Genomic DNA, 12,520 nt, shown 5'->3' on the forward strand with positions numbered 1-12,520 from the left:
ATGAGTAAGAATACATCTGACTCTTTCCATTAACTCTTAAAACATACTTTATCCAGCCCGAAGTTTTATGGACATTTTAAGTTCTCCAGAAGTCATTTTTAAAAGATATAATGGGCGGGGAGGGGGGGGGGTGCCTGGGTGGCTCAGTTGGTTAAGCTTCTGACTCTTGATTTTGGCTCAGGTCATGATCTCACTATTCGTGAGACTGAGTCCCTGCTTGGGACTCTCTCTCCGTCTCTCTCAAAAAACAGAAACAAAAACAAACAAACAAACAAAAAAACAGCTTAAAAGATATAACATCAACTACTGCAGAAACTGGTGTTAAATCTGGAAGGTCTAAACTGCACTATGGGGAACTCTCACTCTTAAGTAGTGTATTATACAGCTCACGTGGGCATGCAGGGGGGGCATGAGCAGGCAGGATTCCCAGACTTACCTTGCTGTGAGGGTCAGCAAACATTCGAGTGAAGATCTCACACAGTCTTTTCAATTCTACTCGACTAGAGGAAATAAAATGGAAAGAAATGAACTTGGAATTTCATGAGTCAACACTGAGATTAGTGACAGCTTTTGTTTTTTCTATATTTTGAGAAGGGGGAGGCATAGAGAGAGGGGGCGATTGAGAATCCCAAGCAGGCTCTACACTGTCAGCGCAGGGCCCAGTGTGGGGCCTGAATTCACAGACCATGAGATCATGACTTGAGCCGAAATGAAGAGTCGGAGGCTTCACCGACTGAGCCACCCGGGCAGCCCGTGACAGCTTTTTAAAAAATAATTTTTATGTAACAGGGACGCCTGGGTGGCTCAGTTGGTTGAGTGTCCAACTTTGGCTCAGGTCATGATCTCGTGGTTCATGGGTTCGAGTTCCACATGAGGCTCTGTGCTGACAGCTCAGAGCCTGGATCCTGCTTTGGATTCTGTGTCTCCCTCTCTCTCTGTCCCTCCCTTGCTCACACTCTGTCTCTCTCTCTAAAAATAAATAAACACTAAAATTAAAAAAAATTTTTTTTTTAAAATTTTTATATAACAAAGTTTTTTTCACAAATAAATTAACTTATTTAACTCATGATGAAATTACGTAGAAATATAAAATCATGATAGTTGGGCTCTCATCTGAAAATGAGGAAACAATCTTCCAGAGTGACTGCTGAAGTTCACACACATGGGGGAGGCAAAGCCATGAGCTAAACCCCACCCACTTGAGGTGTGTCTTCCACCTGCCACAGATGAAACTCAGTGAGATAAACTAGGAAAAGCACGTGGTTTGGGGTCAGACAGACCTGGATTTTAATCTCAGTTTTGCTACAAAGTACTCAAATGTCTTTAGATCTGTATCAAACAAATGACTACAGGGAGGGTTAAGGAGAGAACACACTTCCTTCCTTCAGCTACTGAGACAAAGCAAATGTTCATTTCCTGTTAGTGCCCTTTTGCTTTTTCTTATCCTTATCTATACCACTGAGGCCCATTTTACTTCAAGGCTTGAGTATAAGGATCATCATCTTGCCCCCAAATTACCCCGAGTAATCCCCCTTCACACCTACCAGACAGCTGGTTTGATGATCTACTTTAACATCAGTAACACAGCGCTCTAGATTAGACCAATCCCAATCAATAGATTTCTAGAGATTATTCAACGGATACTCGGTCAACATTAAAATATTAAGAAAGGGGACCACCAGATTAAGCAGATTCTGAGGAATCATCATCTCAATAAACCATCCTCATTTTGTTGTTGACAGCTCACTAGTGAATGTCAGAGGCTACCTGAATTTCAGAAGGCATAGGACAAAGCTGCTCAAGACCTCTTTGTGACCAGAATGGAATAATGGGAGCCTGGGGGGAGGTAGGAGGACAGCACAAAGCAAGTCCGAATATGGCAGGGCGGAGTCTGACTGACTGGACGGGCACACTTAACAGCATGGGGATTCATCAGGCAATGTTCACTTAGCTTCGCAGGGCCCACCTGTGACCATAAACTTACACACATTCAAAATTTATCTTAGAAAAATTATCCAGGGGCACCTGGGTGGCTTAGTCGGTTAAGTGTCCAACTCTTGGTTTTGGCTCAGGTCATGATCTCACAGTTTGGGTGGGATCGAGCCCCCGCACTGGGCTCCACGCTGACAGCTGGGGGCCCACTTGGAATTCTCTCTCTCTCCCTTTTTCTGCCCCTCCTCCCGCATGTACTTGCTTGCTCTCTTTCTTTCTCGAAATAAACTTAAAAAAAAAATTATCCAAAGAATATACTGCATTTCATGGATTCTAACTTTCTCAAATTCTTCACGTTGTAACATTTCTATAATTTTGAGCTTTGTCTTACAATCAAAGACATATTAGTATTGCCATGGTTTAATAAGTCAGCATTTCTTCTTAGAGGGATGTAAAATAATGGTGCATCAATGGTGCCTTAGATTTGATGAAGTATGGTATAAACACATACTTTTTTGGTGTGTGTAATACAAGCTCATTTGAGAAAATTTATGAAACACAGAAACAAAGGCAAAAACAAAGTAATCACTTCTAGTGATAATACCGTTACAAGTTTCAAGTACTCTTAGTATGTCATCACTATACATATTTAAGCTATATATGTGTTTGCATATTGAAACATTTTAGATGGAGACTGCTATCATTTTACCCACAATCCCAAAGTGTAATGAACCATATCAACCTGCAGAGTTGTTTGATTTTTTTACCTAAACTGCAAACTGTACCAAGATTTCTCAAACAACACCTACCTGATACATATGAACTGTAAGGGAACCAAATATTTTACACACCTAATAAAGTACAGAGTATTTGCCAGAGGTTTCAAAGTCTCTGGAAGGCAAAGACCACGTCTTAGCCATCTTAGCACTCGTAGTGCCTGACCCTGAGCCTTGGAACTCTGGAAGGACTGCACGAATGGCAAGGAATCCATTTAAGGTGCTGATGAGCAGACCATGAGACTTAGAACTTGGCTCACAACCTCGGCCTCCTGTCCCCTCACCTCAGTGTTCTTTGGCTCTTCAGCAAATTCTGCAGGCCGAGAAGCCCTTCTTTCCTTTCCGACCAGTTGGAACTGGCACAGTGGTTGAGAACTTCTGCTACGTCCTCGGTCTGCCGCAGATAGTGGGGAATGCCGCCGTTCCTGGAGCCGTACGAGCGCTCAGAGCAAACGCTTGAGGCATCGCTGTTGGCATCGTCATCAGAATACATCCCATACGGCTCATACCTCCTCCTCACAGGCTTCTTCTGTCAGGTCCAACGGAGGTGGGAGTGACGGAGGAAGAAATGGGAAGGCGAAATGACCGCGAGTCACGCCAAACAAAATCGGCAACAGTTAATGGTAAAAAGATACACGCACGCACGCACACGGGCACGCACGCACGCACACAAGCACCGCACTTTCCTGTGCTTACAGATTAGGGAAATAAAAACAGAAAAGCAGACGTCCAGTCGGGATAGGATAACAAGCAGAGCAATCCACAGCAGAGACGAAAAGAGTACGGTCTCTAGTCCCGTGTGTGGACTTTGCAGTAAGACAGACTTGGGTGGTCAGCCTGCAGCCGCTGACGGGCTGAGGAAGCCCAGAAAGCCTCCTAACCTTCCCGCTTCACTCTCCCCATCTTTGAAATAACAGTAACGATACCTCTCACACGCTTGTTGCGAGGATATAATGGAAGGATATGCTAACTAACCTGGGCCAGCCCCTGCCACACTGCAAGTAAGTGTGCCCACCGGCCCCTTTCACAATCAAAAACAATAGATCTTGAGCACGGTCAATGGGAAAATTTGTTTGAATATTCATGCTTCCTTAAGAAAGTCTAAAACTGAAATGTCAGAGCAGAGTAGCCCCTGTCAAAGGATTCTTAAATTATCTGAACACAAATAGGCTTCCTGTAGATCCTTCATTTGTTTCTCTTACCCTGAATATAAAACTGGAAGTTAAACCCATAAATAATATAGCAACAGCTAGTAAACTGACAAAATACAATTTTCCCTAAAAGAAAAAAAAAAGTTATTGGCCAAAACCATACAAATGTAATCTTTTTTCTTTTTCTCCCCCCAAATGTAATTTTCTAATTAACACGGCTTGTCCATCCATCACAACTTGCTCGGGACAGTTCTGTCTTATGCCTCTTGTCCCAGCATAGTTATGAATAGTCCCCCCTTTCACAATCATCCTTGTTAGGGTGGTAAATTACAAGATCATCTTATTTACGTATAAACTAGATCCATAAAATAAGAAAAATGTTGAATACATCCATCCATGAAATAAGAACATTAACAGTAGACACAAACTGGGTTAATAAATAAAATAAAACACTAATAGGAGAAGGAGCAGAGCTTGACATAAAAAAAACCAAAAACCAAAAATCAAAAACCAAAAAAAACCCAAAAAACAAAAAAGAACTAGAACAGAGGAGAGAGGAGACTGATTCCATCGCTAACAACAGCTTCACTAGACTGGACAAATCATAATTCAGATCAGGATTTCTACATTATACTACACGCTTTGTTGCTTTCACTAGCTCCTAAAGGAAATATACTTGCAACAGAAAAAAATGAAGTTGTAAAACAAAAGTTAAAGCACTGGTACCTTGCTCCTGGAGTCTCCTAACAGCTGTAGGCAGGAAAATATTGAAGGATGGGGAAAAAGCATAGAGAATTATGTCAGAAGCATATGTGGGGATTGTTCTTGCAACAAAAGTGTACAGCAAAACATATCTTAGCAAACCAAAAATACAGGTTAGCAAGCAATTCATATCAAGCGAATAATAACAAAGAACGCTTTCACAATGGCATCTCCTAGCCCTTCCTACACCTCCTAGAAACGCCTTCTAGTACTTGCCATACTCCTTTGCTATGCTAAAAACTCCCCCCACCGCCGTGGTACATCTCTAAAGTCACGTTAATTCTACCTATTCCCATGCTAGCTTCTGTCTGCCCTGGGGCTTCTATCCTGGGAAGCACATCTGTGTACCATTCCTGAGCTCTCTCTTCTGCAGCAGGTCACTCGGGGAGACCAGGCAGTTTGCACAAAGAGTAAATAAGGGCAGCCTGAGTGGGCTGACGGCTAGAGCTCAGAGAAAAGCCCAAGCCGAGGAAAGCCCAAGTTCAAGTTCTCAAGTCCGACTCTGGCTCCTAGCACTTGGTGCACAGTCCCTTGCGCAGCTCTTTAAAGAGCGAGGGAGGGAACTCCCCCACCTTAACTGGAAGTCCCATTTAACTAAGGGTTTTGCACATCCATCATTTCCCCCCACTCTGACCTCCAAATAGGGTCCCTGAATAAGTAAGCGATTCCCAGTACTGCAGCTTGGAAGGAAGAATCTCTTCCCAGAGTTCTGTTCCAGCTCATGACTCTGAAGTCAAAGCCATGGTTAAAGCAATTATCCTGAACTCCAGTACCTGCCAGGAAAAAAGCCCTTCTGCACAGAAGGCCGATGAATAGAGCTGGCCAGGCAGCCCCTGCTTACAGGAAAAGCATCGGGAGAGTGGCACACTGCTTGCTCACAGTCGCTTGTCAAAGCACTCTGACTGCGCAAGAATAAATGAGGGCGACACAGGAGGGGGTGAAAGCGAGAACCCGTGCAGCCATGGACTGTAATGGTTTGATCAGATGCAAAACACGGCTGGGTTTAAAACTTCTGGTTCTGAAACCAGATACTTTTTTCCCTTAGAAAGACAATGTATCTTAAAACAGCACAAGTAAGGCCAGAGATCAGACAGTTCTAAAGAGGATCTGCTTTAAATGCTGAGCACATCAACTAGAATATGCTAGAGGCAGTGTCACTGCCAGTTGAAATGCATCTTTAGAAGGCAATCTGACCACAAGCTGATTCTACCAGGGAGTGTTTTGCTATAACCACAAACTGAAGGATCTCTAACTGCTTTATATTATTACTATTATTATTATTATTATTTTTTTTTTTTTTTTAGGAACTACATTATACTGAGGCAAAAACATTCCACCAGCGCTTTATGTCCTCAGAGTCCATTGGCATTAACGTTTGGGAAAGTTCCCTTAACAAGGACTTAATGACTCATTTTAAAAGACGAAACAAATGTAAAATTGTATGGAACAACTAGTGTGGTCATCGAATAAGTGTGAGATTTTCAAACCACTCACACTGTTACCTACTATTATAATGATGTGTTTAGGCTATGCCATCAGAGCCTGTAAAGCAATAGAAGCCACAGAATGAAAAAAGGAAACGCTGAAGAAAAAAAAAAAAACATGGAGAAAAAAGGGAAAAAGAAGCAGCCCAATGACATCAAAACTTCCTTGACATTGAAGAGCACAGAAGAAATACTTGATGCTAGTGTTTTCTGTAAGGCCAATCTTCACTTCTGTACAGGGATCCAAGTTTCAAAAGAAAGAGATAATAATACAAGTTTACACGTTATTTACACAGGGTGTACACAATATTTACACAATTCACACAGTGCCGGGGATGCCTGAGGACGCTGATTTGGAGGTGATCTTCTGTGAGGAAAATGGCGGATGAGTAAGTCAGAGAGACTCCGCACGCGCCGTGACTCTTACCAAAGCATCAGCGACAGCAGCTTCAAGGTCTGTACTCGTGCTCAAAACCCGCATGGCATTCACAGAGCCAGGTATTCTTCCTGCCTGGCCAAGCCCAAACCGGTCTATTCAAAAAACAAAACCAAAGATATGTCACTTTAATTCACATTTCCTCAGTTGTTTGCAGGGGCTCCTGCCTCTTCCCACCTACTGGACAGAGGCACTGGAAAGTCTCTACCCACACGTAACTACACTTCCCTTGCAGTCCTAACTAGACCTGACTTGTTCACCAGCGGCAGAGGTCAAGTTGTTCGCGCTGAATGCTACCGTGCCACAAAGCGTCCTGACAACTGAAATGGCTCTTTAATGATGTTTTGTTTTGTTAAAGTGTTGAGACTTGGGAGAGAGGGGAGCTTATTCTAGAAGTGAGCTGGGCGGTGGCATTGAGTCTTTTGATCTATTTAGCATTCCCTCTGGAGGCAAGTGGCCCTGATGTTCGGGTCAAACTAATTAGGGAGCTTCGTGGTTTGACAAGTGAGTTCTAATGCAATGTGTAATAAGAAGTTAAAATTTGAAACTAATGTGTTCAATTGATCTCTGCAAATTTTCGTCAGTGCCACTACTGTTTAACTGTTCTTATAAACTGAGCTCAATTAATTTTGGGTACTTGTTCATGATGCCTGTGTCACCAAAGGTTATTTAAAATTCATTTTATTCAAAGTCTTCAATGATCATCAGAAAAAGCTAGTATCTCCACTGCAAACCATTAATCACTCAGATAACATTAATATAAAATTTTCCTGAGTCTCTCAAAGGATTTGAATTTCAAATGATAGTCTTTATACGTGTAAACAAAATGGATACGATCCAAGGAATTGAAAACAAATTCCAGCAGTTTAACTATTTTAAGTTCAATTATGTTAAGGATCATGGACAAAGAAGGCAAACTTTTTACAAGTCCCATTATGTCAGGTGAGCAGCCTTCCTTGAGAGGTCCTGAGCTTGGAGCTACATACAACAGAAGAAAAGTTCATATAAAAATCATACTTCCTAAGTGTCTCACACCTATTTACTGGCAAACGTTTCTTATTTAAAACACTAACGTGTAAAAAAAAAAAAAAATCTTTGAAGAAAAATGTTAGATAAAAAAACGCTTTCTTTTTATGAACAAATAAGACACTGTTTGGACTATATACAAACATATATATATATATATATTCTCATAATGAAGCATTTAGGGGAAAAGGAAAGCTAAATCTGTTTTACATGAGTTGATCTTTCTTGTAAAGTGATATGTTTAAAACTCTGGATATGTAACAAGAGTTCTTTAGGAAACAAGAAGTTTCAAAGTGAGGTGTTCCTTAGCTCATTAAACATGTCAGTTTCAAAATTTTCACCTTCCAGCGCCACAGAAAGGGGAAAAAATTTAAACACCGCTAACCAAAATGTTATACACTCATGAATTTTTATAAAGAAACAAAAATTGTATGTTATACTATCCCCTTTTTTAATGTACTTGTTGGTCAGACTGCATGTCTTAAGTCATTATGTAAAAGATGATTAAATGTGCCATATAAGAGACCACAAAACAATAATATCTAGATGTCTCCCTATATATATGTGTGTGTGTGTATGTGTATATATATTATCAGTTGAAATATAAAACTCGTGTAAATTTGAAATTTGCTGTGCATATAGTTTTATACATCATCTTTGTTCTTTTTTCCATTAAAAAAGGGTAGATAGTAAGGGATTTATGAGTAACAAAACGAAAGTAATTCAGTTATAAGCCATTTAAAAATTACCCAGCATAAACTTAAATAAAACGGACTCTAAAACAATTAAAAAACAAAAAGTATATCACATGCCAGCAATTCCTGCTCCAGGGATAATACTGATATTTTGCTTTTAGACACAAAATTAAAGCCGTAAGAACAATGCAATTACTTTGTGCTTCCCAGATGCATCCAGCTCCGCCATACACAGTGACTGCACATCACTGGATAGATGTCACAGATCATTTGAATTTCAAATCTGAGGGGGAAATGCTTGTCTGGATTTGAGCAAGGTTACAAGCCTTTTGTTCTCACCAGACCACAATCTCTTCTACGCTCTCACTGCTCTTGTGTTATCATGAAGCTCCGTTCCCCGAGACGGATGCGTGTGCCTGTGCCCTCATCTTCTGGAGGGTGTACCCAACAGAGTGTAAGTAATAAAATGCACAGCCCACTTCACTTTGAGGAAGAACAGAGAAAGTAACTCCGTGAACGGATGACAGTTGTCACCATCAACAGTCTGTGACTTAATACATACTGCCGTACTCAGGTGAGGAACTCTGACTCAGGTCAGTAGGGACTGTTAGCGTATAAAAAGCCAGCACACTTATATATTTCTATATGCTTACTTTTTGCCCCAGATGGCTAACCAGGGGATTTTTGGTATCATTAAAGCGGGCTGGGATGAAACATTTGGGGACCACAGGCTGCAAAGGCTACCTTCGGCCTGACCTGATTATCTGAATCGTGACCTTGTTTTTCCGTAAGTTTTAGGACAGTATTTATACCTGTGAAATTATGTATTCTGTGATTTGGGACGTCTGGTAACTAGATAGTTCCTCCAGATCACCAGAACCTGACACTAATAATTAACATCAGTAATCACCACTTTTTGGGAGCAAAGACTTTGGAAATGCAAGACTGTTGGATGACACCCATACCCTATTTCCCCAAAGGGACTTTTCATGATACCTATTTTGGGTGCTTGTTCTCCTGAGGGAGGGACTAAAAAGAGGGGGAAGAAGCCCTTCCCCATGTTTCTGTTTTGTTTTCACATAAACATGAGCACTGGAGAGATGATGTTGTCAAACAGGCGATAAAGCATCTACGGCCTATTAACAGAACCATAAACATTCAACAACGGAAAAAAACCAAAGCACACTGGGGAAAACAAACATGAAGTGCATACATGCCAAGTGCTAGGCGACACTGACAGAAACAAATGCTAGAATGAGCGTGAGACGGGACGTATGAAGAAGCCGAATCATGCAGTTAGCACTTGTTCACCTGACTGCCCAACAGACTCAGCAGTGGAGAGGGCACTAGTGGACCTGGAATGACGTCGAGAGGCTGCAGGTAAAAGGAACGGCAACACCCACAGGATTAACACACGAGTACCCGACACAGAAAATGCCACAGTCTGAAGGAAACGCAGGGACTGCTCCCAACAAGGCCATGTTTTCTCATGAACGGAAATGGCGCTGGAGATGAATGGATAGCAAGTGCCGATCCCCAAGCTCCGCGGCAGCCTGCTGGCTCTCACACGGCTGTTACACACACAGGCACAACGAAGGCACTGTCTGCGGTGCCTAAGCTCAGACTCCACGTTTATGTTCGCACCGCGAAGCCTCAGTCAGCCGTTATGGAAGTATGCAACATGAAGGACGTCAGGAGTCACAGAGCACGGTCTATACCCGGTGGAGCATCAGGAGAATGGATTATTTACTCAGCTCACAAGATGCCTCATCGGTACATGATGCATATGCGACCATGCACCAAACACAAAAGCATAAAGGTTCATAACGTTATTTGAACAGAAATAGAAGGAAGTCACAAGAGAGGGGGCTCAACAAATGAAATCCTGTGTTCCCCCAATTTTTGCTGTTTTTCTGCACGAAAATCCTAACGATTAACGAACTTGTCGTTTCACTGTTGGGAATTTAGTCGGAACGGGTTTAAGGAGCTCTCTTGGCGAGGCATTGGCAGTACTCTGGCTAACAGCGCACCAGCTCCGCACGACAGCCAGGGGCAAGTCCTGCTTTGGTCACAACCAGCGGGATGACCTTGGGCGAAGCTCTACATCTCTGTGTCTCAGCTTCCGCATCTGGAAATGTGCTAAAATGGGTACGTACCTCTTGGGAGTAGAGACGGGTGCGAGAGATCTTATATAAGGCACTTAAGGCAGTGCCAGGCACTGAGTAAAATGGTGGTAGCGGTAGCAGGGGGGGCCGGTACGCTGCTGGGGCTGGCGGTGACAGCGATGGTTACGAGTAAACCGACTTACATGTCTACGTTAAATATCACTTGATTAGCAGATATTCACGAGCGAATTAATTCAGCAATCGGAGGAATTACATGCTCAACTCCGTCTTCACATAGAATAACTCTCAGAAATAACCATGAAACTGACTTGGTTCGAATCACCAATTTCTGGAGCAGAGTGCCATGCAGTAGATGGTTCCTTACCTCAGGGAAAAAACCCCAAGAGATAACACGCTTACACTCCTTACTCTGAAAGGAACCCGGTGGTTGCATCATGGGAAATTCCCAGGTTTGACAAACAAAGTACTACCCAGCAGTGCTACCACTTCTCACCTATGCCACCAGAGTGCAGTATCCGGTGCACGTGAACACTTCTGTCTCGTCGTAAAATACCAAAACCTCAAACTCTTGGACAGAATTAAAAAAAAAAAATTTTTTTTTAAAGTAATCTCCACACCCAACACAGGGATCAAACTCACGACCCCGAGATTGTGTCACATGCTCTACCGACTCAGCCAGCCAGGCGCCCCCATAATTTCATTTTTTTAAGCTCATGTCACTTGATGAAAATGCACGTATCTTCATAAGTGGCACGAGTGGTATCAAATAGCAAAGGCTACCTCGTGGATAAGGACAAATTTCTACCAGCTCACAAAAAGAGAATTTCTAATTCCTCAGGATGCACAAAAATAAATTGGCAATCTCTAAAACAGATATAAAATAACCACTTTCCGTAAACAAACAAACTGGCAAAATACTTTTTAAGACTGAAGCATACCATTTACTGTGCAACGTATCAGTGCCATATCCTGGTAGTTTAAACTGGAAATACCTTTTAAGCAACACCTGAAGGTTGCTTAGAAAGTCGTCCTTTGGTTCTGTTTCCACAGGCTATTCTACAGTAAATCTGTCATGGAATGAATCTTTTGTTCTCAAGTGAACACCCAACAATGGAATCCGAGGTGGACCCTCTTACAATCAGAGCCTGATTTACAGCTGAGCCCTTACTTTCATTTTGATATTGTCACTGTAACCATATAAACATCCTTATTAAAATGGTCCAAGATAACTTTGTAACAAAAAAAAGCAAACTTAAAACCAGTATATAATCACCAAAGTGTAATTATTTTCACCCCCCCCTCCCCCAACCAACCTTTTTTTAAACAAAACCTGGCTATATAAACTGACCCAAAGGGGCACTAACACAAAAATCTCACTAATTTACAGAGAGGGTGGGAAACAATTATTAATGTGAATGAGAAGAAGGAAACTTCATATTGTCTAAAGGGCACAGTGAGCTCCCCTGGACACCACCTTCAGGGACTGAGCTATGAATGCCCATGGCTTAACTCCAAACCTGGAAATCGTAATTGAGAAACATTACCGGACACTTTCTCTGTGCTTAAGCCTGGAGAGAAAGTATTTAATATACTTCCGAGGAACAAATGAAAGACGCTAAATTATCAGAACTTTCAAATGAGGCAAGGGAGCAGCCAAGCTTTGAAGTCAGACTGGATTCAAAACCTAGCTCCACCATTTAGCTGTGTGACCTGGAGACAGCTGGCTTACTCTCCCTCAGTCTCTGTTCTGTCATTCATAAAAAAGGGATAATGGTAACACCCGTCCCAGAGTGTGAACAGGTACCTGCTCAGATGGGGGGCCGTGCACACGAGGACCGCTCTTGTTCTTGCTGGGTAGAAGTTTTACAGACAGATTTACCCCAAGGAGGAAAAGAGGGCATGCCTACAAACTCAGCTGACAAGATGTTAACTCTGCCCTGACCAACAGAAGGCACGTGCTGATGCTAGCTTGTTAGGAAGGGGAAACGCCTCATCCACATCTTCTGTCCTGGTAGGAGCGACTGCACATTTCACCATTCTGGGTTGTCACCAAGACCCTTACGCAGATCAATTTCACCAAAGAAAGTGAAAACCAGACTGGATCACTCAAGTACTCAGGGTTCAATTAGGAA

The 12,520-nt window shown here is 42.3% G+C and overlaps 1 protein-coding gene across 27 annotated transcripts in view; it reads right to left on the bottom strand.

Moving 5' to 3' along the window:
* Positions 1–12,520, bottom strand: part of CLASP1 (cytoplasmic linker associated protein 1) — a 271,145-nt gene that overhangs the window by 62,085 nt on the left and 196,540 nt on the right. For 9 of the 27 annotated variants that reach the window (XM_053909856.1, XM_053909827.1, XM_053909849.1 and 6 more), the window contains 4 exons: positions 6,533–6,636; positions 4,586–4,609; positions 2,993–3,237; positions 437–500 (listed from right to left, as the gene is read on the bottom strand). In XM_053909856.1, the coding sequence (XP_053765831.1) occupies positions 437–500; positions 2,993–3,237; positions 4,586–4,609; positions 6,533–6,636 (437 nt within the window). Of the gene's footprint in view, positions 1–436; positions 501–2,992; positions 3,238–4,585; positions 4,610–6,532; positions 6,637–9,573; positions 9,637–12,520 lie in introns of all 27 variants that reach the window. The other 18 variants (XM_053909806.1, XM_053909795.1, XM_053909793.1 and 15 more) reach the window with 3 other exon arrangements.

The sequence above is a fragment of the Panthera pardus genome, unplaced genomic scaffold (assembly GCF_024362965.1).
Source record: "Panthera pardus isolate Hobbes unplaced genomic scaffold, ASM2436296v1 HiC_scaffold_10, whole genome shotgun sequence".
Lineage (NCBI taxonomy): Eukaryota > Metazoa > Chordata > Mammalia > Carnivora > Felidae > Panthera > Panthera pardus.